The sequence below is a fragment of the Notothenia coriiceps genome, unplaced genomic scaffold (genome assembly GCF_000735185.1).
Source record: "Notothenia coriiceps isolate Sejong01 unplaced genomic scaffold, NC01 NC01_scaffold00016128, whole genome shotgun sequence".
In the NCBI taxonomy this organism is placed as follows: Eukaryota; Metazoa; Chordata; class Actinopteri; order Perciformes; family Nototheniidae; genus Notothenia; species Notothenia coriiceps.
The window spans coordinates 28,451-55,516 of NW_011348829.1; the positions used below are offsets into that span (position 1 = coordinate 28,451).

Genomic DNA, 27,066 nt, shown 5'->3' on the forward strand with positions numbered 1-27,066 from the left:
GTGCGGGGCAGCGGATGTGCGGTTGCATTCTGGAGCCGCTCTCGACCACAGATTGTATCGGGGAAGAGGAACTTAATATATACAGATGTGCAGGGTAACCATAACAGATACATGGGGGCTCTGATGCAAATGAAGAAACCCCATGAGGAAGAAGAGCAGCATTATGGAAGAGAGAAAATTAAATATAGTGCGGTAAAGACGAAACAGAGAGTTGGAAAAAGTGACCAAGGAAAGCGGGAAAAAAAAAATAGTAAGACCGGATGAGAACATTGGAAGAGAAACTGGCAGAGTTGTGAATAGAAAAGGGATGACAGAAGGGAGAAGGTTGCCACTGAGAGGCTCCACACAAAGATGGCTCACCCAAATATTTGTGGGAGCCTGTGTGCAGCAGGCGGGCTGTGACTCAGAGCACAAATCACTCAGTGACTGGAAACAGCTTCCTCTCTATTTCTGCAACAGCATGTTCTACAAACGCATGGCTCCATTACCCCAGCTGCTGTCTAGGGATGGAAAGATGGAACGAACAGGCAGCAATGTTCATGCTTTCTAGGGTAACTTGTATTGTTACTTTGAATATTAGGGTTTCAATTCATATTCTAAGTTGCTCAGGAAGTGTTTTCTCTCTGCACTGCGGTGTCTGTAAGCAACAGAACAACCCAATTAGAGGGAAACAGAGGCGTAGGAGGAATCAGTCTTCTGAGTCCTACTGTATGCCTCCATTAAATCCTGTTGCAGCTGACAAGTGCTTCTCAGAATCAGGCCGGGTTATGAAATCCCTGCGTCAATGAGCTGCATCCCATTTGAGAGCTTTGATTGTGGTTTGTTTTTCTACAGCGCTCCGTGGCCCTCCATCCTCCCACGCCTGACAAACTGTGCCGATGCCAGGAGGACTCCGGGCCACTCCGTGACCCTGAAGACATCTGCCGCCCGCTAACACATGTGGTTGGACATGATACAAGCTCACAGATGGGGAAAGGGAAATCCCAGGAGGCCACATGCACAGTTTCGCACTCGGAGGAACGGATCTGGGAACAGCTGACAAAACGTTTCCTCTAGATCTCGACAATCAAGGGAGAAAAGCGTCGGACATATTGTCGTTAATCTCTGTTTTTCATTCAGTTGGCTCACATTAACACATTAACACATTAAGATAGTGTTTATGGGGTCCAAAACTTACATTTTAAGATTATTAACAGCTTTCTTCATTTGTTATTATTGATTGGTGGTTTTTAGATTCTTACCGTCGGGTCCTTTCCTGCCATTTGGCATTCTTCTATCTTGCTTGTAGACGCAGGCCAGAACACCTGGTGGGATAAACAGCACAGCATTTGAATTGGAAGTGAGCCCAGGGGGGCATCAACAGATTGAGAGAGATGTGTGTATGCCAACATTAAATGTTATCGTGTTATGTTTACACAACGGAAATCCGAGGGAACATTAGCGAAAAATGAACCAAATAAATGTCAAAGTTACAGTTTTGATAGGATGTCAGTGATGATAGCCAGCTACCGTCGGTAGAACATGTGTGAGTTTTTAAACCCGGGAGAGGTGCTTGGAGGTCTGACTCAATTAATATATCAAGCAATTTACTTAGAAAAAATGGATGTGGTGCAGCACTCCCTGGGGGAACCTACATGCTTTCCCATCTGTTTATGCACTTCATGCCTGTCAATTACACTGACGATAACTCCCTCACTGCATACAGAATCAGTTATCAGACCATTTTTATGTCTCGTTTGAATAACCCTAAATGGCTCTGATCGTGGCAAATGTATGGCAATTTGCATTTCATTGCACAGATGAGAATAACAACAGGGCTGCAGTTTTTTTGATGTGCCTGACATGCTGTGAAATCCCCTTTGTTTTTGGCGAGAGAAAGGAGAAGCCAGAATTGTATGAAATAATGTTAATGACTGACTTTAATAACAAGCGATTTGCTGACCTTGAGTGTGCCATGTGTGATGTTGTTAATGTCCATGGAGAGGACATTGTCTTTGCAGCCCACATACATCCGGTCCTGGTCCTCGTCCATCTGCAGGATCCTGTAGTCCATGGCCTTTTCTGATATGCTGTAGTGCTCAAAGGACTGGGAGGCCTGCAGGTCTGAGAGACACAGAGAAGAAAAAGACTTCGTAAAAAAACAAACAAACAAACAAACAAACAAGCTTTCACACCGGGATTGAAGAACAAATCTCCTATTAAATTAAACTCAAGAGAAGCTGCTACATACAAGCCTGTGTATATCTCTGTGTGATCAAAACAATATCTCTTAATTAGGTCTCAGTGCATGAGCCCACAGATCCTAAAAGAAAACTAGATAATATTAACTTTTAGGAATTTTGATGTTGCTCTTTAAACATGGCTCCAAGCTGCAATGTCATTGTTCCGTGTCATAACAATCGTTTGCATTGGATTACTGGTCAGATTTGTAGTCTTTTTGTAATTGTTTCTTAAGTTTGAAGTGTATCTGTAGTTTTTAGCTCTTAACATTGTGATTGATTTCAATTGCAATTTTCCTAAATGCGACGATTGGAGATTACCAGTGACAGGTAATATCATAGTCATAGTTTTTAAACGCCTAGTTAATGTACTGCAGTGAATTAAAACAAAAGTTGGTAAAGCTTAAGATATAGAGGTTTGGGTTTGTAAATTGAGTTTGTTATATTGCTATATTTTATTATTATAATTATTATTTGGTTTATATTAGATTTCTTGTTTTATATTTTATGTCTGCACCATGACACCAAGTCAAATTCCTCGTATGTGTGAACTTACCTGGCAATAAACCTGTTTCTGATTCTGATGACGCATGTGGCATACAGTAACGAAGGGAAAAATAAGTAAATGTTCACCCTTCCTCACTCTTTACACTACGTTAACTGACTTCCTCAGACAACAATGGTTTGTTAAACGCTACTTGCGCAGACAACCTATACGACCGCTTTTGTCAAAGATAAGCTGTGACTGCAAAGTACTTGATCAGGCAAGAAATACAGTATGTACTTTATGAAAAAGACTTCCTGCAGAGTGTCTTCTACTCATTAGAAGCGCACATTGTTCACTCACCAAGTAAACATTCTCAGACAGTTATTTTCAGCCTATTTGCTCCAGAGATAGAGAACTCTCAACCATACCATCAAAGGCCTTCACTGTCGAAGCCAAACTCATGCATATTTATCACTTCTTCAATCTGTGCTGAGAGCACTGGGTGTGGGGGGGCAATGTAGATGTACAGCCTCCATTTCCTCCCCTCCAATGACCCTCTCTCAGCTCTCTTTGTGTTGCCTCCTCTAATCAACAAACAGGTTGCCTGTGCTTTGTTTCTATGCCTCAGGCGAAAGTCACATTTTCATCATTGTGAGACATACGTTTTCTGAGGCTGGGGTCTTTTATCTTGAAGGAAAGTGGCACCCCTTACTCTGATCACAGGCTGTTGTTTGGGGCGTTCGCCTCGTAAAGACTGAAGTGTTTAACTTAAGAAAGAAAGACAGTTAACCACTTCAGTCACAGGAGAGTTTCCCACGATACTTCACTCCCATGTTTACCTATTGCTTCATATGGTTAATGTCTTGAAGTGAGCGCTGGGTATTGTATCATCTCAGGCAAAAGCATCATGTGGTGCATAATGGAGAACACATATTTTACCTGACTTGCCAGAAAATACAATTAAAAAAGGAGAAAGCGTCCATGTTTTCTTAACAAAGAGAAACATCTTTAATGAGAGATCGAATCAGCCTTATGCTTCGAAGCTGAGGAGAGATAGCATCGCAGATAACATCGCAGAGCTCTCCGTGCAGACGCATTGTTTTCCTAGAAAACTGAAAAGGTTTAACATGTTACACGGCTTGCTCTGCCAGAGTGAGAGCCACCAAGGGCGAAAGACTCAGCTAATTAGAAACATGAAGGGCTTCAGATTCATTTCAGACATCTTCACATAACAAGTCTTTGGAGGGTATTCAGAAAAACCTTTTGGACCACACTACTGTACCTTTTTTTCTTTTTACACGTGGCAGTAAACCATCATTTAAACACTCTTATAGCTGATTTTTCTGCAGTTTAAAGATTACAGCTGTCACTAAACATACATCTGTGTATAGAGTATGGTCTGAGCAGGAGTTTTACAATCCTAGCCTACAGTATATTGCCACAGTGGTTGACTTAAAGCCTCATTGGGCAGAGAGAAGCCAAAAAACCACAGCTTTTTTAAATATTTGTGGTGAAGAAAAATGCAAGAGGTGAAAGAAGAGGTATTTGAAAAGAAGCATTCTTTCTACGAAAAACTAAATGCAAAAGCAGCTACAGTATGCCAAGTTTTGTGGTTCATTTAGCCAAACCAAGCCTTAATTGCTATAGTTGGATTATTAGGTACAAATGCTAACCTCTAAAAAAAACAGTCATATAAAGTTCGATGGCTATCGTTTAATGATTGAATATGGCTGACATGTAGGTAATTTTACCTTTTGAATTACTTTTTTTTCCTGAATTCACTCACGACTGTTTAACTATCTAACAGCTTAGCCAACATTGACTCAGCTGGAAATTTTTTATAATTTTTAACAGCTACGCATTTATCCTCATTACCCACAAAAAAGTGAATTTACACTTTTTTGGTGGAATGCCAGTCTGTTCTTTGAAAGCTAGTTTAGCTGTGTGGCTAGTTTAGCGAGTTAAGATTTTGCATTTGAATTAACGTTTTTCAAGGTCAATCATATGCTCAATTGTTCATTACAACTATCAGACACATTTACTAAATAATATAAAAGAGAAAAAGCAATAACCCTACTGTTAAAGGACCCTAGCTATTGGACATTATGGTACACTCCCATCTTTACAGCTCCACTTCTGACAACATCCCTCCAGAAAATTCCTCAAGGAGAACAAATTGTTCAGAGGGGTGTGGTGCGGCGTGGAATAACTGTTTAATATTTTGGTGAACTTTGCATAGTTTTTTCTCAGTGGGGAGAAATAGGACACTTTGATTTTTTTGTGAAGTTTGAAGGGCTAGTTAAGTTCGGTGCAGTGATGGGACACAGCAGGAGGGTGTCACATGGGTCCAGCTCATTCCCTGAGAGACAAAATGAAACCCTCTGGGACCACATACCGTTGGATCCAGTATCTCCTCAGTGCTCTGCTTTCAATCTCGTACAAACACATGAGTCATGCCTGCCTGCACTGCTGCAGCATTGTAAACCAACATCAAAAGTTCAAATTGCCAGATGGTGCACCTGCTCCTTCAGGGAGAGGGGTGGGCTGCTCTGAACTATTGTCAAGGTTTTTCAGAGTCATTTAATATAAACACTGGGACAATCTGTTTACAGAATCAATGCCAGCTCATAACCTCCCTATGAAGCCTTTGTAGACAGACTGATTAGCGTTTGGTCCAAATTCATTCCATCGTATTTTAGGCACCACAACCTCACAGTGACACATCAGATGTCGGGACAACGTATCAAAACAAAAGTTGGAGCACACTTGTTTTTTGTTTTTGTTTCAGTTATGAATAAATCCTCTGAACCACATGTAGTTAGTCTTGAGTTTATATGCATTCCTTGTTGTTGACATCACACAACTTCCCGAGAAGGGAAAGGGTCAAAAGTGTTTGTGGACGTCATAACTGAGGAAAAGCAGCTTGTTGTGGACAGTGTTGTTTTGATGATGCAGATTTAAGCAGATGTATGTGGATACTAAAAGGACCAAACAACAACAAGAGACCTGTTCTGCATTACCGACATTTAAGGGGTCTGTTTTAGGGATAATATTTTGTGCATAGCAACAGAGGTTTGGCAAAAGCTGAGGAAATGAAATCTCCTATTTTGTGTTGTTTTTTCTTTATAGCCGTCCTCATTGCAGCTGGAGGAGAAAGAAAGAAACAGAAAAAAGAGGATTTGAGCTTTGACAGTTGGTGGGTTTTCTATTATGCATGTGGGCAGGTGGGCCTAACACCTCCCCGTGGACCTCACAGCAGTCCCCACTGTCCTGCCTTTGACTTTGAGCTTTGACCCGTGGTGCCGCATTGGTCAAATGGCAGACCGATGGCGATACAATCCACCCTAATCCATGAGACGGACAGTGGGGTTAGTGAAAAGGGCAAGGTGGGGACTGGAGGGCTCAGACTCTCTCTCTCTCTCTCTTTGATGCATTTTTTTGTGTGGTCAAGCGGAAGCAGCACAAAAGCCTTTTGTTGGGCAGAGAAGCGACAGCCGTCATTCAATATTAAACAGCAGGTTGCTTTCTTTGCTGCGGAGCAGATCCTATTAGCCCTTGAGGTCTCGAATCCCAATCCAAGAAAACCCGTTGATGTCATCAGGGTTATTTTCTCAGATATTTGAGAGCTGTTCTTCAAGCATACAGATGACCTTTTTGTGTAAAAGTGGTGTATTGCCTCTTAGGATAACGCAAAAATGCTAACATCCCCTGTTTTCAACCTGCTGATTCCCTTTTTGTTTGATAGCACCATTGTTAATTAAGTATCTAAGATAACGTTGAAACAAGGTAAGTCAACTACCCATTCTGGTGCTATCAAGTGTATTACATGGCCTCAGCAGATGGAGTTTGACCAATTTTTTTGTCGATTGGCTTAGAAATTTGATTATATCATGAATATTGTTTGGTTTTGAACTAATGGTCAGACGAAAACCAATACATTGGCAATATTTCTGTTATTTTTGACATTTAATAGACTAAAATAATCAAGTGAATAATGATTGATGACATCAGGTTACAGTAAATCCTGCAGAGAAGTTGTGACAGGCAATCTGATGAATCCATATTCACCCTTTAAACACGCTCTTTGGTACATACAAACAAGACAAGCTATGTGATGTCACTACAGGCCTTAAATAAATTATATCCAAAGAAACAAGCAGTGATTCCTGTGGGGGGTAATTAAGCCTTCTGTAAAATGTAGAGGGAAATCGATTGTTCACACACACAGGCTCCATGATAATAACCCAGAGAGGCTACAAGCCACAGAGACTCAACATTTGAACAAAACAAAACAAGGTCTTTTATGTGACTGTGGTGAACTGAAGAAATATAATTAAAATGCGTTCAAAGTACAGAAGAGATTGCAGTCCTCGATTTGCCGAATCTCTGCTTTTTCCTGTTGTGATTATATACCCAGGAGAGGAAAGGCAAAAACCACAAAGAAGCTTCACTCAGGTTTTCAACCCTTAAGACTTTCTGACAGACTTGGTTATATGATCATACAAACCATTTTGCAGGCTGAGTTTTTCAGCGATGACTCCAGTAGTAAACAACGCTTCCATGGTTCTGGTTTGGGGTGTCCATACAAGGAGTGGTTTGTTGTAACACAGTCTCGTAATAATTATGGATTCACTGTCGGTGGAAAGTATGTGGGATCTTTATGAGAGAGGCAACTGTAGTGCTGGACCGCCCATGACTGAGCTGGTGTCACTTTAAGCAATTTTTCCAATTTGATGGGACAAGAGGCAGAAGAAAAATTAAGGAAAAACAGTTACCTCGTGGTACATTTTCTAGGAAAAAGTTGTGGTACAATAGTGGTAAAGACTGAAAAACTGTATTATAAGATTCCCCTCATGAAATCAGAAAAATACTGCATTGTTCTGATTTGTCAAACATTAGCTTAGCCCTGGTGAAGCAGGGATGAGTAGCTTTCAACAAATTGACTTGAGTGTTGGGTTTGTTGATTAACACCAGTTCTTGAACGCAAGCCAAAAGGTCCCTAGAGCTAATGAACACTTCAGGATTGGACAGCGGGCCAATTACAAACCAACCTTGGTGTCTCCCATGCAAATTCAGCCCTCATCAATTGGCTTTGTACCTGAAAGGCCAGCATGAATAAATTAACTCCATGTTAATGAGACTTGCCTTCTATTGAGTTCATGGAGAACCTGTTCTGTGGTCGTCAGGGGCAGCCAGTGGGAGGACACCAATCACCCGTCTTGATAAATATTGAAGAAGGGGCTTATACCGCCCCCTTGCAATTCACCGCTCCTCACAAGATGGAGTGGGCTTCATCACGGAGGCCTGACTTCCAACCTGGTGCCAAATACCATTTCTCTTTGTCAGGACAATGCCTTAGAACTCTTCTGGTTCAGTTCTGGATGGCTGCACTCACCTAACACAGTGCTAGCCTACTAACACATACTGCGCCAGTAAAAGACTTTATCCTGGCAACTGACAGGACCCTCTAGAGATAAGTAATGGCTGTTGCTGCGGCCATCCATTCTCTTTGGGGACAAGCTTGACGGTATACAGTAATGACTGGTGGCGTTTACATATAGCAGCAGGGAAGTTAAGGTGTCGTTCCAGTTCGTAGAGACCACCCAGGAGGTCTGGCTGACAGAGTCGTCCGATTGTCTGCCCAAGAGACATACTCAACATTCTCAGGCACGCTGTACTCAGCAGTCAAAATGCAAACAGCATGCACAAACTTACTGTACTGCAACTACTTGACATGGACAGAAGCCAGAGTTGGCTATATATCTACCGCGTCTCATTAATTTGATGATTGTTGTCTGTTGCCAATCATCTATATCCAGACGTTTCTAATGGGAATCATATGGCTGGATTGAATGCCTGAGCTCTTATGCATGCCTTCTCTCACTTTAGCTTCTCAAAACAGACGCCACATCTAAATATGACATGTGAACGCAGAGTGTATTTTCTCCCTTGGCTAAGTGTGTGTGTTAGTGCGGCGTGATGTTATCTAGCACCAATGTCAGTTCTGCTGGTTTCATTGCCTGGCTGACCTGCTAAGGCATTGGCTAATATTTCCTGCAAGAGCCGAAACTTGAGATAAAAACGTGTCCATCACGGTGCTCGCCTGCCAGCTAGTTTGCGTTCCCTATGCTCCAATTAGCACCTGGCCTCCACTTCACATGTCACCGACGACCGTTCCTGCACAGAACCAGCCCGTACCATGAGCCTCTTAGCCGTGACCTTTCACCCGCCTACACCAGGAACCTCTAGTCATCTCCAGGGGACAGTAAATCTCTCTGACTTTACTGTTGAGAGGCAGCAGAGACTCTCAGAGCGAGGGGACGCCTGCAGGAGATACGGGTCAAAGGATTCTCAGATTTGATGTTTTTATTAGTCATGGAGGACAACCAAAGGAAAAAGATCAACCTGTTGGGACTCCTCTCTGCCATCTTCGAGGCTGGGGCTGCCTTAGGTTAAAAAAGCTATATTTCCTTAGTGACTTGATATGGATGAGGTCGAGGGGGTTGTTTTTGTTTTGTAGAGTTGGGGGAAAACAAAGATTTACTGTAAAGGTAACAAAGGCAAATTCACCTGTTTCTTCTGCAGTTGGCTGTAGACTCCAGAAACATTATACTTGTTCATCCAGGTGCTTAAAAAACAAATCCATTCAAGTCATAAAATATTTCAATAATGGAATAAAGAATCCGTTTTCAGCCTTAATCCAGAGATAACACATGCCTTTTTTTCTACCCCTGAAAGCACAGTTGATAGAAAAGCTCTAATATTAAAGTATTTAACCAATTCAAAAGCCACATTTTCCGAAATACACTACACACAAAGGAAGGAGTATAAAGAAACTTGCATACATAGTTTCACAACAATAGGTCGTTGATTAGCGATAATGCCAACGTACGAACCAAGGATTCTCTAGTTGACCTTGGCTATCCTTGAAGAGACACTGTCTTTGTTTGAATTGATGGTCATTGATTACCTTTCAACGTGTTGGGAGGTGGAATAATAAAACATTCAACAGGGCTAGCAAGGTCAGACACAGGAATGGCTAAACAGAGAGAGCTGGGCAGAGAAAGACAGGCTGACAGAGGAGCTGTCAAACATCTCACCCGCTGACAGTCCAAAGGCGGCGCAAGCTGGAGCTCCTGCAGGAACTGTCCATGCTGCAAGTCAAGCAATTAGATGGACATGAGTCTGGGGGACATGCATACACGCACTAAGAAATAGCTCTCTTCATGCCATGAATACACCAGTGTTTAGGTTCAGAGAACACACACGCAGGCATTGCAAACCTATAGCTATTTGTATCATGTCTCTGTATGCCCTTGCCGACAGATTTGACAGGCCTATGCTTAGCCCTGCCAGGAATTCCCTATAATCACAGAGCATCACTGATTTGTCTTCAGTCATTATTATGTTCACCACAGGAAAAGGGGAGATGCTAATGATGAGGTCTAATGCAGAGCAGGCACAGGTTGCTGTCCTACATTAGCGAAGATTAACCTTACAGCAAAAACATGGACATCCTAGCCTGCTTCTGGCTACTTGTCAGCAATGGTCTTTGACATTTCAGCATTTTTTACCTCAAAACAACACCCAAAGACGTTAGACACCCTCGTCTGGTGTGTGCTTCTAAAATATTATAAATATATATGCCCCGATTCCGTCCATAACCTGCCATATTAACAAACAATCCTAATATTCAATCATTATTTCTCCCATTTGTCCCGGGCATTAACTTTTTCACGGACAGTTTCACCTAACCGAGACATTGCCATGGGCATCAAATTATTTTTTTCCTTCCACTCATATTGGATTTAAATCTGAGAGATTACCTTACAAGATGCTAATGGAATATCAGCTAAGACTACCAAAGCAGACCTTCTTTCCAATTTATTCAGAAAATGCTGTTGATCAGATTGATAAAAGCCTGAAAATAGCATGTTTAACAAGTATTTGAGCCATATATCTTGTAGATTTCCTAGAATGTAGCTGTTCTAGGAACACACACCACATAGTTTTCACAGTGATTCAGCAGAACGTGAAGCCACTAAAATCCAATAAAGTCTAAGGAATGCACATCCAGGCACAAATATACACTTTATTTCCAACAAAGCGACACACATACGCATTTGCAAACCCTCACCACGAAGTAAACATCCTTAACAGATATCCACCTACAATGTATGAGCTGTATCATTGCTGTATGAATAATGGGGGGTGAGTTGAGGCAGTAATGAGGCATTAGAGAATAAGGAGTAATCTGGTGAGGCGGAGGGATCCGGTGTATTCACTCCCTGATGCCTGCTTCCTGATCTCCACGCCTGGTTCTGTTTAAGCTGTGAATCAAGCCCATGTGGCTCATACGAGTGTGACAGAGCGCTCATCAAACAGACTTTATCTTAATCAATATTTCCGATTTCTTAGCCAAACACGTGTGTGCAAAGTCGACTTTATCCACGCGAAAGCATGTGCAGGCTAGCTCACTTTCAAATAAAACATCTTTCACAATTTGGTTACATACTGTATTTAATATTGAATATTGGAGGTTTGCCAGAACAGGGTGAGATCGCTGATGAGGTTAATGATGAGGTTAATGATGAGGTAAATGATCCTGATCAGAAACACGGACCACTGCTCCAACTGCCCACTGAAGGGATAAATGAGGCTGAATGTTTGATCCCATCATTACTGGAATGGCATTTTTGGCAAGAGCAAGGCCAACCTCCTTTACAGTAGCAGAACCAAAAAGCAAAATATAAAACGTGTTGGGTTTCAAACAAAACTCTTCATCCAGTTTATAGCAAATGTACTTAATGTGAGTAAATGAATGATAACAGCTGATATTTTAAAGATTGTTTTCTAAAGATTTAGACTCTGTTGCAGACATTAATCAGAAGGTTTTTACATTTCTTTGCATGCTTGCACGTCACCTCTTTCATATCATTGTTTGCTTTTCTGCCTTATTGCAACAGCAAGGCTCAATTAACATGAAAGAATAGATATAGAAAGCGAGGTAGAGGAGTAATTACTGTATCTTTAATCATGCTGGGTATCCCTAAATAGATTTGCTATACGAAGGGGTCTTGTGTTTATTATCCGAGGGATGAAGATAACTGCTTGAGGGCTCATTATTTGGGGTAGCTGCATTTTTCTACAGTTTATTATGCGGTTTTAATTGTGGTCTGGCGGGGTTTGCCTGAGGAACACAAGAGTAAGCAGAGTGAGCGAGAGAGGAATGTCAAAGACAGCAACTTCTCTGCAGGACGCGAGCATACGCCGGGAGTCCTGTGAACCTGCCTTACCCCTGGATTGGATTTCAGCAGTGACACGGGGAGAAAAGGGGGGAGGATATTCCAGAGACCAGATCTTGGACAACCCGAACGTCTCACTTACGGGTTTACTTTCTGGACTAAGTTTGTTCCAGCTTTTAATAATAAACAGGTCTTTACATTTGGGAGAAGAAAAATCTAGAAAACAAGAATAACCTTTTGGCCAACCAGCAGGTGCCAAAACACCTGCGCCTTCTTCCCTTCCGAGACACCGCTCTTCCAGTCTTCTTCGATGACTCTTCATCCATCTTTATGGCTGCTTTGGATGGAGCCCATACTCCCCACATTCTCTTAGTGAGGTGTTTATAGGAGAAATGAGCCTCCACCTTGGGCCCTAAAAGTCTCCCTACATCTGGTTCTCACCCCCTTCAAACTTTCCCCTGCTGCCAAGATGGAGTTATGAGCCTCATCTTCCTTAGCTCAAAATTATTTCTCACTTAAAAACAAAGATGAATCTACTCGAGGCAGGTCTGGTGTTTTAAGCTCAGGTGCTAAATCAAAGCTGGAATGTAAATTCACACCTAAAGTTGGCCGTTTAGCCAACATACAACCTCCTCTTTCCTCATAAATTCACCTGGACGTATCCCAGTTGCATAGCGAAACACACATGTTTTCTCCTCATACAGATAAACACTCATTAAGAATAAAGTCCAGAGCCTCTTTAAGGAATAAGTGCACTGCGAACTCTCCATTTATGGTGCTCCCTGCGGCGAACACAACTACAGTGACTAATACAAATCGCTGAGAGGGAATCGAGCGATGCAGGATTATAGAGATTGGCTCATTTTCAGCAAATACACCTCTGACCTTTAAAGCTGGCTATTTGAAAATACTGGAGGAGTGTGGAGTGAGTGAATGTGCCTTGAGTGGGCAAAACCAGATTGTGATGGTGAGGTTTACCCCCTGTTTTCTATAAGGGCTGGTTCTGAAACAATAATCAGAGACAGCTCAAAAGGAAAGAAAGACATAAGAATGAAAGTGAAAGATGTAATACAAAGAATGAGAACACATTTGGGAAAATACGTGGCACAAGTAAGTCAAAATTTAGTCTGAGAGAAAAGAAAAGAAAACCACATCTGTTCTAGCTTCACACTTTAATGCTTTATTAACCGTCTGAGTGCAGAAACCTTGCTGACGGACAGCCTCAGCTGCTCTGTGCAGCCTAATCCGCAGCGAGAGGTAGTGAAAGGTGATCAAACGTCTCCTTCAGCCCCTGCACACTATCCAGCCACAGTGAAAAGGTTAGTGCACCTCTCATAGCTCGGGGGCATGAGTGATTGGTCAGCTCATCCACACTGACTCACTCACGCAAGCATGAACACACACAAACTAAACCTGTCTACCTCTACAATGCACTCTGATTTCAAGGGAGCATTAATAATTCATAAAATAATCTATGTCAAAGAAATTAAATAAAACAAGAGATGCAATTCCAGGGGCAGCAACAATGCCCACAGGCCTGCAGTGTGATTAAAGTTTAACTACGAACAGATTCATGCTGTGTCTGACAAGCAGTGCCCTCTCCTGCAGAACTGACACAAAGCGGGACAATAGATGGACAAGGATTGCCCAGTAATGGAGCTTCAAGGCTCTGTGATTGAAACAATATCAAAGATTAAATCTGACCCAAAGCAGCATAAGATCTGCAGTCTAGGTAAACCATACACTACAGCCCCAAGCTAGCCTTGATTGTCAAACATTTGTTTAGCATTAGTGCACTGAACACATGGCCACAGTGCAAAGTCATTACATCTGTAGAAAAAAACACAACAAGTTGATTTACATTCATGCTTGTTACCTTCAAAGGAGAGGAAGACTCTTGGCAGCGGCTGGGGGAGGCTGGAGATCCCCGTGGAGAGGAGGGAGAGAGCCAGGAGCGCCATAGCTAACACCAGAGGTGGCCTGGCCAACCCCTCCGGCCTGCTCATGACTGCACCGCTCAGGAACCAAACCAGTTACCACCTCCTGTTGGCTTGAGAGAGAGAACAACATATGTTTAGTTGTCATATTTTTTGAGAATCTGGAATATGACCACTGAAACATAATCCTTATTATCTTTAACTTTTGTGCATTTGGCTCTACTGTATCTTATCTATCAATGCTAAAGCTAACTTAGTGTATTTGTATTTCAAACAATTGCATATTAACACATCAGGCCGACGCAACTGAACACTAGTATTCATTTGTGAATCTTCTACTATTTTCCTGATTGAATTATCAGCTAAATTCGCCACCCTGCTCACCAGCTAGCTGCTAACTAGCGAAACAGGCTAACCCGCTAGAACTACAGAGCTGAGAAAAAGGAGATCATTTGTGTGTGCTCATTTTTAGGAGCATGGTCTAACTTTGCTAATAACAAACTGGACAAGTGAAGTATTAAATGCATGCTAAATGTTTATATTAATATTTATCGGGATTTGGAAAAAGTTGGATCGGTGCCATCCAATGGTTGCATTTCAAAAGTGTTTAAAAGTTGCAAAAATACTTTTAATAGTAATAGAACTCAATTTTTACTTTGGTAGCCTTAATTTTACACAAGGAATTATAAACTATCTTTAAATTAATTACAAATATTCTATTACCGAATACAATTTTCACAACTAGTAGCTTTCATCTTGTGTTGTCTGATCTAAAAAGGGACCAATCAATGCTTGACTGGATGCAGTAGGCTAGTTTTCAAAATAACACGAATAATATTTACAGTTAAATGATGAGTCTTATAGGTCTACAAATGTAAGTGCAGTACAAACTACACTGTATGAAGACATAGATGATAGCACAACATGTCAGCTAAATCCCATCACTTACTATCTTGCAGATGTATGTCTCTTAAATATGGACCAAAGAGCAACAGGAGAAACGCTCTCCTTAGCCTTTTCCATAACAGGACAAGAGCAGCTGAATTATAGATAGAGGCAGGTACTACTGCCTGCGGGACACTAACTCCTGTAATGCAAAACTCCACTGCTACAAAAAGAATTGGCTGTTTTAACCACCTAACGCACAAAAAAACAAAAAAAACCGAATGCACTGGATAAAGAGAATGTCCATTTCACATGTACAAAGTAAACACAAGAGAAGCAGATTTCTGCTCTCATTGCTTATAGATGCATAATGAAAAATTGATGTCCAGGAGATAGAAAAGCTGCATCATTGCTATGAACATTTCCGTTTGGGGTGTAGTGTACAAATAGGCTGAGATATGGGTGTGTGAGGTGGAGTGAAGTGTGACTGATGTGTAGCCGAGGTGAAATTCTTCAGTTCAGGTGCAGAAGGATAACAGATGGGAAGCTGCAGAGGAAAGAGAGCACTTTGGCTGCAGAGAAGAGAAATAAAACAGCATGGGGCTTATTCAGACAGCCCAGACCGCTCAACTGCAGCTCCTCTGCTGCGGCAGCTTCCACACACACCCTCCCCCAGAGCCTGCGTCAGCTTGGGTGTCTCCAACAACTTTAGCCTCAGGGCGGATGGCTCTCTGACCCTGTGCCGAGGCTCGACCCTTGTCCTGCTCTGGCTTCTGTCACCATTTTTAAAGGGATTAGTTCATTTAAGCCATTTGAGATAAGTAAAAGTCAAGCCTCAATAAGTGTTAATAAGCTTATAAAGTCAACATGGAAATTACATTTTCCTTTTAAAGCTGTGTTAAAAGCTGTGGCAAAATTCTTTGAATGTATAATTTAATTTTCAAAGTTTGTAGCCATACAAGACCCTCAGGACTCAGTATTAACCAGCTCTTGCAGCAGGCAAGTCTCAAGTATTATTTTTTGTGATTTAATTCAAAAGTTTGAAGTCAACACCTTTGTGAATAGGGAGCAATAACACAAATTACTTGACTGCAAATCTCTGAGGATTATCTAAAGCTATGGAGACCTTAGTTTTAGGAAAGAATGCTGTGTGATCCACAAACAAAATGATTTGTTTTATTAAGGTCGGGGCAGAAATGTCAGCCAACAGTGTGTCAAAACCTAGAAACAGGATAAATAGTTTCCTAGAAATGATGCACATATTTATTATTCTGCACATGTGTGGCACATCTGACTTTCCTGCAGGAGACAAATTAACAAAAGCCTTTTTATTAGTCCACATTGTTTTCCCTACCATAAACCTAGTATTTCTATTATCTCAATCATAAAACCATAGTTTAATGTCATAACCATGACTTACTATATAGTCCCTTAATGTGTTTGCATGTTATTGTTTAAAACGAGAATAAAACAAAACAATTGACATAGAAATACAGAATTGTTGAGTGCTGAGATTCTTGTGTGGTGTTAGGGTTGAGTTACTACCAATTGATAATAACTTTTTCTTGTGAATCGGCCCACTGCTTCCCCCCCTGCGTTCTCAGAGAGATGGGTGATTTCTGGGTGAGAGGTCTGGCGTGAAAACCTCTCACAGCTGCTAAACTCATCGTCAGGGGAGCACGTCTCCTTCTGAGTGTCCTGTGACATCCCAACAGCTCAGGTTTAGTCACTTCCTTTGCTTCTACCTTTGATGCTCCCCACTGATATGAATGAGCTCACTACCAGCCTCCCTGGAACTTGTAAAGCACCGTGACGCTCGCCTAGATGGGTCTCCTAATAAAAAGTGCATTAGTGTTTGTTGCCATGAACGAAAATAATAAATACTTCAATTAATTATGTCGAGCTCTTCAAATTCGAGAAACTCCAGTCTACCAGGAATCTCTGCGACGGCAATTACATGTCTCCACAAAAGGAGGTCAGTCTCAGTGAGTGGAGTTATATTTCCAGTGGGATGTAATGATAATTGGGTTTATTGTGCGTTCCTTGGCTGACAGCCTAATGAATTTTCCATCACAGTATTTCAGAGACACTGCTCAAAAACTAATATTGATGGAAGTAGAAAACTGCGTATCTGAACAAGCAAATACTATTTGTTTCTTCCCAAACTGGGTCTGTGATTGTTTGGCTTCCATCTGATCCTGGTAATGTTTTAAACACATGAACAGTATTTAACTAAAAGAAGATGAGGCAGAGAGTCCTTCCATCTGGATTTACATTTGAGATGATGTAGTATCTTGATCTGGGAAGAATTTAAAATGGTAAACAACTTGCAAGTTACCCCGTGTGTCCCGGCTCTAACAGGACAGTGTGTGTTCCTACCACACCCTGTCACTCAGTTGTCAGCGGCTCTGTTACAAACACATGCTCCTTAACACACACACACACACACACACGACTAGCAGACGCCGCTCTGAACAGCAAAATGTGTGTATTTCAAGTATTAAAACTTCAGGAGTACTAGTTTAATGACATGTGAAAGCAGCATTCAGACACTTTGATTTCAGGACAACCCTGTTCACACATTTAGGTAGAAGAGAAAGGTTCATTAAAAAGCTTATTAATGAATAATTTAAGCTTTTGGTTGAATAAAGTTATAAAGAAATACTAACATCACAAAATAAAAATATTAAACAGTTTTTTAAATGTTTAATTAGCTTCACGGTAATACAGAAACTGCTACAAAGTCATGACTCATATTTTGGAAATGCATACTGTATCAAAAATAGACAGTACACCCAAGGCATGTGGGTTACACACAGCATGCCAACGTAATCTGAAGCAGCAACTTTATTTGTAAAATGAAAAGGGAAATTAGATTGTAGAGTCAGTTTACGTTTAGCTTTTCTCACTGGTGGGACTCTGCACCTGTTATTCTGCTGCCCACCACCTCCACTCTGCATCCGCTGTGAGATCTGCTCCACTACAGTGTGGTGCAGTACAGCAGGTAGACCCTCTACCTACAGACACAGGATCCAGATTAGTCCCTGGTCCATGAACTCACCTTTTAGGAGCTTCCTCCAGTGCTGGTCCCACTTGGAAAAGCCAGGTACCCAACCAGGTTGTTTTTATCCCGCTTAAACCACCTTGTTTCCAGCAGTGATACCAAAGGGGGAAAATGCTGCTATTCCATCCAAGTGCTCACAGAGCAGGCTTGACTGAAAGAGCACAGGAGAGAAGAGGAGAGAGGGAGGAGAGCGAAAAGACAGAGAGGGCTGGTGTCCTATTACACACTCTCCACTGAAGTCCCCCTCCCCCTTCTCACCCCTCCCTTCTTACGGTCTTTCCCCTTCCCTACCTCTGTTAACTAGACAGCAAACTTTAACATGTGCAGCCCAACACATAGGACTCTCACAGACAGGGTGAATAATGACAAGTACAGACATAACACGGAAACTGCTTTACTCCAAAGATATCAAATTTATTCCGCCATGATGACTTAAACCAGACTTTTCCATTTGTTTCCATTTTCAGCCAAATATTACGTAGCTGACAATCAGTATTTCCAAAATAATGACTCATCTTGTAAGTATTAAATTGAGTAACTTTAATAACGAGATTATTCCAAGGAAATTATAACTCACATTGACTCAGCGAAACAAGACTAAAAGTCTACTGCTGCTCTGTGAAGCTGTTCTTTGTCACAGTGGTGCTTTGAGCTTAATTGTTAACTTGTTAACAAGCCCACAATGGCAATGCTAATATGCTTATATGCTTAGCTGTAGGTTTGTAGTATTATGATATACCAGGGTAATCCTCATGATATTATTATCACTGCCGAAATAATTACAGATGCGCCGCTATCTATGATGCTCTATCCATGGGATGAAGATGGCTACTACAAGTGGTGGGGATGACGTACTGGTAAAAAAGGAAAAAACACCTTTACCCTCTTTGCTTTTGTAGTTGTAATAACACTAAACGGAAAATTCCCCAAGTTTATAATCATATGACATTATTTTAGAAACTCTAACCTGCTTTTCATCTCTGCTAAGGGCTAGCGGCTACATTAGTTGCTACTAGCGCTGACCTAAACATATGTGGTTGAGTGGCACTGTGGGTAATAAAGAGCCAGAAAGTGATAGAAAATAAGAATGTGTGGAATAAAAAAAAAACATTCTCTATAGGAGTTCAATGCTACATTGATGTTGTAGCCGTGTGTTAGCATGCTAACATATGCCTAATAGCACTAAAGGCAGCTGAGGCTGAAGGGAATTTAATAGATTTTCTCACATTAATGTCTGTACGTAATTTGACAATCCATCCAATAGATTTCAATTGGATATCTAAATCTGGATCAAAGCAGTTAACCAGTCAAATGGTAGACACTCTGTAGCCTAGAGTGGTTAAAAACAGTCAACTTATTTCTCTTTCTTTGGCTCATGCATGCTATCTTAAACTGTCTTTACCATTCTGTATATTAAATGTATTCTTTTTTTAGAAATGTTTCTACAGAATAAATGGATTTCATCAATATAATAGATAGTGAAGTGAAGTACAGAAATTGGACATTCCTTCATCCTCTGTGGTCGACAATAAAAAAAGAAAAGGTTATGTTTTTGGTGAGAGTTGCACGCAAACCACGAATTGTAGAGACAAAATAACTTACAACTATAGTACACAATCATTTTTAATGGGCTCATTGGGGAGAGCTTGGGATCTAAAAAGACTTTGTAGGGTCTCAAACATGCCAAAGCTGCATTAACACAAACAGATTTCTTGCTTCAACACAAGTCCAAACCAGAGGAGTCAGGAGTCTAGAAGGGCTTGGATGTGTTAACCACAAGCAACACAAGTATCGGATTTAACTATTTCCATACGGAGCTCCTAAGAGAAAAACTATGAATGGATGCATTTGTGTTACTCCTGAGTGTCATATTCACTGCATTACAGGTAGGATGTGAAGAATTTTACACTTAAGCACTTTGAGGTGGAATTAAAGCTTATTGCTAAAATCACAGCTCAGAAAAGAAAGAGAGAGTGTGAGGCAGGTCTCAGATGAAAGCGTCTGACAAGCAGAGAAAGTGAAATGGGGGGAGGAAAGAGGGGATTGCTGGTGGCTGAGACAGGAGGAAATAATTACCTTTCTCCCTGACAATGGAGCCTGATTTACACCTCACCAATTAAAGTGTCAGGATAGCCCACTAGGTTAATGAAGGGTTTTTCATTTGTCCCGATGCACACTCGTTATTGGTGGAAAAAAGAAGAATAGAAAGTGTCTGATGAGAGAAAAATAGAGATCTGGCAATACCTAAACTGCCCAGACGACAGAGCTTCAGCAGTTAGTTAACTTAATGAGTTTGATGAGCCAAAGAACATTACCACGTGACAACACATAGATGTCCGACGTTGTTACAGCAAAGTATGTCTGACTTACAGTAAGGGATCATAAATCCTCAAAATAGATTATTCCAAAAATGATGATGTTGGTCTCATTCCGGTCACGCAACATCTCTCTTTCACTAGTTGCAGGTGGCAAGGCTTATGCGCTGGCGAGTGCTGCGCATGCTATGCTCCTCTCACGCTTGATATTGTGGCCACGCACACACACAACCTGTCCCTTGTTAGCACCGCAGATGTCACGCATTTGTCACACTGGCGTTAAATACGCAGGCCAGGGTCAGGGGAGGCCCTCTTGTGATGATCACCATGTCACATGCACATATATGCACTTGGTAAGATCAAAGGCCGAACTGCAGCATGCTAATATACTATCACCAATGCGGTAATCTTTTATTATGTTTACTTCTTACATTTCTTTTATGGGTTTGCTCTTTCCTCTTTGAGAAACATGATCAACTGAAAACAGGAAATCCATTTATTTCCTGTAAAGCTGAACAACCAGGACATTTCACAACAGTGCCAGTGTTATTCTGTGGTTTGCATGTTTTCTGACTTTCCAATGACTGGTTTCTTCTTTCTTAATAGTTTTCCAAGGTTGAAGAGAAAAAGATCATAGGCATTTGAAGCCTTGGTGGGGAGGCAACTAACAGTTTTCTTTTACTGCTATAAAGTGTCAAAAAATAGTAATACAACAATCTCAACAAGCACAAGATAGATTGATTAGAATGATATAAACAGAGTGGCAAGTCTTCACATATTTAAGAAACTCGACCCAGTGAAAGCTGCCATTTTCCTTCTTAAATCAAAAGTCCATTCTCAGAGTTGACAGGGTATACGACAGAATTCACTGGACTGTGCAACACTTCAAATCTATAACCTATTAAACTTGCAAAGCGAGGAGCCATTTACATTCCAGTCAATGTAATACAGCATAATACATCCCAATTAGCTGGTTGACGAAAGCTTAATAATGATTATTAAAACATCAAGGAGACAAGCAGCTTGTCATTTCCCAGCCTGATGCGTGATTGAACCTTAAACTGATTTGTTCGCGGCACATATCTTTCCTAGAAATAAAACCAGATAATTCCCATAAGGGCAGCTGATCCGATTGTACATATGTTAATTCCATCTGTGTAGCCAGTGTATTGTGGCTGACACTTCTGTAGGCCCATGAAAGTGTAGGAAAACAAAAAGGCAGAGATGTGAATAATGGGATTGCTAATTACGTGCTAGGCACCAAAGGAAATATTTGATTTATGCTAAACAGAAATAGGCAGCGCCCTTCACTTTTAGCAGCATACTCTGGGAGATTAATTGAGAGGTTTAGCCACCCTTGCAAAAAAGAGGTGAGGAATTCTGCCAGAGTCACGCTCCGTGTCAAAATAGCTTGAGAGAAATCTCCATGCAGCTCTTTCTCAGTGTCTAAAGTCATCAGCTGAGGTCCATACAATACTGTACTGTGTGCTGATAGTCTACAACGCGTTCCACTCTAAAATGTGGAGTGATGGGGCTGAAAAATGTAATGGCGTGTGAGAGGGTCATTCCATAATGGGAAGACAAAGGCGGTGCAGAATCTCACGCCGAAAACAAAAGATCCTGCATAAACTGGCACGGAGCGGAGGGAATAGGAAAAGGTGAAAAAGGAGAGAACAGACAACGCTGGTGATTAATTACAGAAAGGAAATAATGCGTGATCTCACTAAAGTGATTAATTTGTCCACTTACTTTTGTTCCACTGAAAAACAACCAGACCCACATTATACATGTAGCTCTGTTGGGTTTGGATCTAAACCCACTTTTTATGGATGTAAGTTAGCATTTCTGAGTGGCTTGGCGTACCAAGAACAGTTGTCACTTAAGAGCTGTGGCTTTTGTTCAATCTTACTATACACATACACAGTACGAAGAAAAGGCAACAACTTCAAGACAAAGTAGAGACTCTCCCAACTTCACATAGAAATTGCTTCTGAAACAGCATCTATTTATCCCCTTTGGTCAAAAAACCACCCACATAACGCAGGTGAGACTTAATTAAAGCTGCCAAGTCAACAACATAACATTCAGGTAACAGTAACTTTTTCTAAGAGAGTATTCCACTGCTTTCTCCCTCCCTTGGTCCCACTTGGTACAGTCCAAAATGCCTGCACAATCAGGGAAAATGGACACACCTGGCAGAAAACATTAATGAAAGCACCATCGAGATCAAAACAGAAACAAAACGTCTGAAATCTATATTGTATGAATGTCATTTTTGCATGTATAAAATGCAACTGCAGATGCAAGACTGCTTGCATGACCGTACTTCTTTAGACTGGAGAAGAATCAGTTCATGTATTCTTAATATCATTCAACTATAATTTAATATAAGTGAAGAAAATCGTTTTTTGAAACCAACAAATATTTTCTGATGCAACACTAGTTGCACAAAGGGAGAGCTTACTGTACTTCTGAGAGATTTTTTATTAAATGTTTTAACCACAAAATCGAGACGTTGTTAAAAAAAAAGTTCCCCGTTTTACCTGACGAACTACAGTATACAGATGATCTCTGACGTGCGTCTCCTCTCCCATCACTTATCATTTGCTGTCCTCCACGCTTCCATCTCGATGGGTGGGGGACATAATAAATCTAATTAAAAGTTCTCTACTGGAAAAATGTACTTGCACAGGGGAACTAATGGAATCTGGTTATTATGTATCCCACTTCCTTTCTAACTTCTATACTGCATGTGAGACTGAGCTCCACACTTAGATTTTAATAGAAAGAACGCCATCCACAAGTACATTAGTCTGTCCAATCAACTTAGACGTAAAACAGTCACTGTTACACAAGGTGTGGTTTACAGAAGCAGCTTTACAAGCTTGTTTAATTTATGTGCTGTTTACAGGTTTATTAGCAATTGGCCAGATAACAAAATCACTATTACAGCAGAGCAGTCTTCTGTGTTGATCATTTTTGAATGAATGCTTCTGATTTCCTGATGAGACATTGTGATTGTCTTTAAGGATTAGCTAAATGACTTCCTAAAGATTACATCCAACCTCTTGAATTTAGGTTTAGGCTTCGGTTTCCCCTCAAGTGGCAGGGATGTTTTTGAAACCTTGTAATGACAAATCCAATGCTGGTTCTGGGAATAATTGGCTCTTAGTCTGGGATGATCACTTTGGGATTAGACACGATGAGACAACGGGCTCCAGAGACTCAGATTTTTGGATCGAGTTGATGAATTGGGCGAGTGACAGCTGTTGGGATGAGAGTCCTGGAAGCAGATCCTGGAATAATGGACTTTCTGGAGGGAGGAGAGGTTGTATGAATGATGTTTTTGGAAAGCTGTTGGCCACCGAGCTGGACCGCAGTGTTGGGGATTCCACACTGGAAGCAAGTGGTGGCCAGATACATTGCTTGTTTGGAAAGCTGACAGTGTTAGCGACAACCGATGTGGATAAATAACTGATATATGATAGCCAGTCTCTGAATTAAAGGGATGATTGAAGATGAGGCAAGAGACATTTGGAAGGGGATTAGTGTAAAGAGCCAGCGGTGTTGCCCCGATAACTTGGAAGCAGATTTGTCTACAGAGTGTAATGGAAATGTTGTTTGAACTACAGGGCAAGTAGGAAAGCTGAGACAATGGCAGTGAGGTCCAGATTTTCACTCGAAGAAGGTTATGCCAAGAAATCTTGAAAAACAGAATCATACTTGGCCTATGTTCCAGAAGATGCCATAAGTAATAATAATAATACATTTGATTTGTCAAGCAATTTATCAGGTGCACAAAGATGCTTTTACAGATTTGAAAAATAAAATGAAAAGTCAAATTTAAATCTAGCAATAATAAGTGACAGGTCCTTAGGAACCCTGTCTCCTACAAAATAAAGTTCCGATAAATTAAATGATATTCACAATTTGTTAATAAAGTTTAGCCCTAACCCTAATTAAAACTAAAGAAAAAATGGGTTTTGACAAAACATCAAGGTTGGGCTACAGATAAGCACATGTTGAGTTACTGATGAATATTTAAAAAAGAAAGTTAAAGTTGAATTTTGAATGCACAGAGAAGAACAGCAGTTACCCGACTGAAAGACCTGCGTGTGCTTGATCCATCTGGACTTTCATGAAGTTTGATTAGAAGTGTATTTGTTATACGTACAGAAAAAACATGTTTCCCTGGAAATGACAGAGCTGATTTGTTGTATAGGGATGTCATTTGAGGAAGTCACAAGAGGACAGTTTGGAGTTGTGGGGAAGAGGAAGGGAAACAGTTTAAATGGATGGAATTATATTGAGGTCAGAACAGTTTAATAGAGGGAGTCGTCAGTCATGGAGCCAGCTCTTAGGGTTCCTGATAGAAGAAGTCAGGTTCTAGAATAAGAAGTTCAAAACAAATCAGAAGTGTTGTTGCTAGAACACGAGGAAGCAGCAGAGCTCTGTGTTTAGGGCGCCCAGAGTAGAAAAGAGGCAGGTACTGTAGGTATGAAGATCACTCACCCCAATTGGATAAGTTTGGTTACTGTTTGCAGATTTTTATCTTCCTCATTAAAATGTAAAGAAAAGATTAATTTTATAGGTGGTTCTGTGTTTGTTTTTCCCCTTATTAAAAGTATATTACAGTTTTCCAAATCTATGTACTCATTACATTCTGCTTATCCCTCAAAGCCCCTCATAGTGCAAGACTGTTATTCCCAGTGCAAACACATATCCACTCAGCAGACGCTATTAGCTACATTTATTTTGATGAGCATACCACAGAGACAAAAAAATGACTGAGCTGCAAAGGAAAGTAAATCACGCTAAAACAAAACCCTTTCACCCTTCCTGTTACATTCTTATTCACCACAGAGAAAATCAATTTCAGTCCTGCCCAGCCACAGCTCATTAATCTGGTTACTGTGCCTTCTGCTGCATTTTTATTGAATTTCATTTCCCTGAATTGTGACTGGTCATTTAAAAAAGGAGTGCCATTAGACAAACAACTGCACATTTTTTAGGATGCAAAAAATGTCTGCCTTATGTCTTAAACTCAAGCACAATTTACATCAGAAAACACCAAGTAACTTCTAAGATAGTGCTTGGACACATAATTTATAATGATACATCTGGTTATAGACTAACATGTACGTAACTCTTTGACCCTCCCAAGAAATAGCTTTGAGCTAAATCAGCTGATAAGAAAAACAACGTTTCCTATCAGTTGATTTCCCTTTCTCTTGTTTCAGGAACATGTTGGTTTAACCTCCAGTTAAACTCTCAGATCATCAGCGTGGTTGATTTGCTCCAACTCTGATAAGATCTTCAGTGATTACTTTGACAGAAAACACCATCACTGATTGATACTGATTAGATACTACAGATCAATCGCCCGGAGAGAATCCTCAAACGGAAAGTAAAAGTGTGTTGCAACAAGCACATTCCTCCCCAGGACCATTCATCACAATTTATGCGACTGAAGCGAGTACTTTAGGATGGAGACAAGAGATAAAAGCATGTTTGTTTTATCTACATCTGAATTCCTGTAATTTGACTGTCACTGTGGATCACTGCTGTGACTTCAGATCTCCATGCCGCTCCCCAACAGGAATTCCAATCAGTCGGAGAGGTGATTCTCCTCAGGGATCTCTCAATCGGAGGTCACTAAATAGCTGCCATTTTGTCCAATACAGTTGATGGCAATATATATTCTGTACGCGTTCCTAGCTTTAAGGAGATCATGTCAGCATCAATATGGAGGGTCATGATTGTCCGATTGAGCCTTCATTGAAGGTCAGGGGTCACCCGTCTATCCCGGCCCGGATGTCAATCACAAGCTGACCTCTGTGACCGGGTCGAGAAATGTAGAAGATGCAGATTTTCTGCTGTCGCTGTAACTCTTTTCACTAGTCAAAACACGGTGACTGTTAATAGCGGGAATGCTTTTAATTAAAAAAGGGCTATGAGAGCATTAAGAGGAATAAAGAGGCCAAGTGCTCCGTCAGTTTGACACATGGTAAATCCAAGAACCTTTAAAGAGTACTCAAGTTAAGAATAATTTCATTCCTATGACATTTACCAGGTTTTCACCCAAATGTATCGCAGATTTTTTGGGAAAATTGGCAAATAGAGGCAATTAGATAAGATCTGTGTGTAGCGATGAGAATATTTCTCTCTTTAACTGAGTAGAAGCTCCAGTCGAAATTAAAGTCCTATGCTTTATACACGTCAATAGTTTTCCACTGACTGTTTTCAGTGCACATTTTTAGGTATACGACAACTTTTCTGCCTCAGCCAAGTGTAAAAACGTTTCAAGATTAATTTCGAATGTTCACCACTACTGGCTTCTTCTTATATACATAGACAAACCCAGGTTTCTAGCAAGAAGACAAACTCCATTTCACTCTTAGTACACATTATCACATGCACAATACTGTCAAATATTAGGCTGAAAACATGTTCAATGACATCCTGGAAAAGTTCAGTTATTACAATCACACACACTTCTATAACTAATAAACAACGCTAGACTATTTACACACCACAGCTTTTTCATTGTTTTAATCAAAATGGCCAACATAAATGCTTTTAACATAACTTCCCTCCTAAACTCAGTGTTTCTGTTCTGTGACCAGCACTATGAGAGTATGTGGAAGTCTTGCATTACAAAATGTGATGTATACACAGGCTAGAGTAAGCAAGCATCGTCCGTCTTAGAAAATGTAAACACCTGAAGTTTCCCAAACGCACCCTTACCAACCATGTTAAACACCCGCAGACAGCTAAATGGGACACTTCGCAACACTCATGGCATTGTTTAAATTGTAAAGATAGATGGATATCTCATTAAGATTCTCTTGGAGTCCAAAGGGTGAGGCTTGAAACTGGCTAAATGCTAAGGATATACAACTTCGTTAGGCGGA

The 27,066-nt window shown here is 40.8% G+C and overlaps 1 protein-coding gene across 1 annotated transcript in view; it reads right to left on the reverse strand.

The window, feature by feature from the left end:
• sema3c (sema domain, immunoglobulin domain (Ig), short basic domain, secreted, (semaphorin) 3C) overlaps positions 1-17,983 on the reverse strand; it is a 35,883-nt gene extending 17,900 nt beyond the window's left edge. The window contains exons 1-4 of the mRNA XM_010775764.1: positions 17,835-17,983; positions 13,828-14,001; positions 1,943-2,103; positions 1,242-1,304 (exon numbers count right to left, since the gene is read on the reverse strand). Of these exons, the coding sequence (XP_010774066.1) occupies positions 1,242-1,304; positions 1,943-2,103; positions 13,828-13,957 (354 nt within the window). The 5' untranslated portion in view covers positions 13,958-14,001; positions 17,835-17,983. The remainder of the gene's footprint in view (positions 1-1,241; positions 1,305-1,942; positions 2,104-13,827; positions 14,002-17,834) is intronic.
• Positions 17,984-27,066: the final 9,083 nt, after the last annotated feature.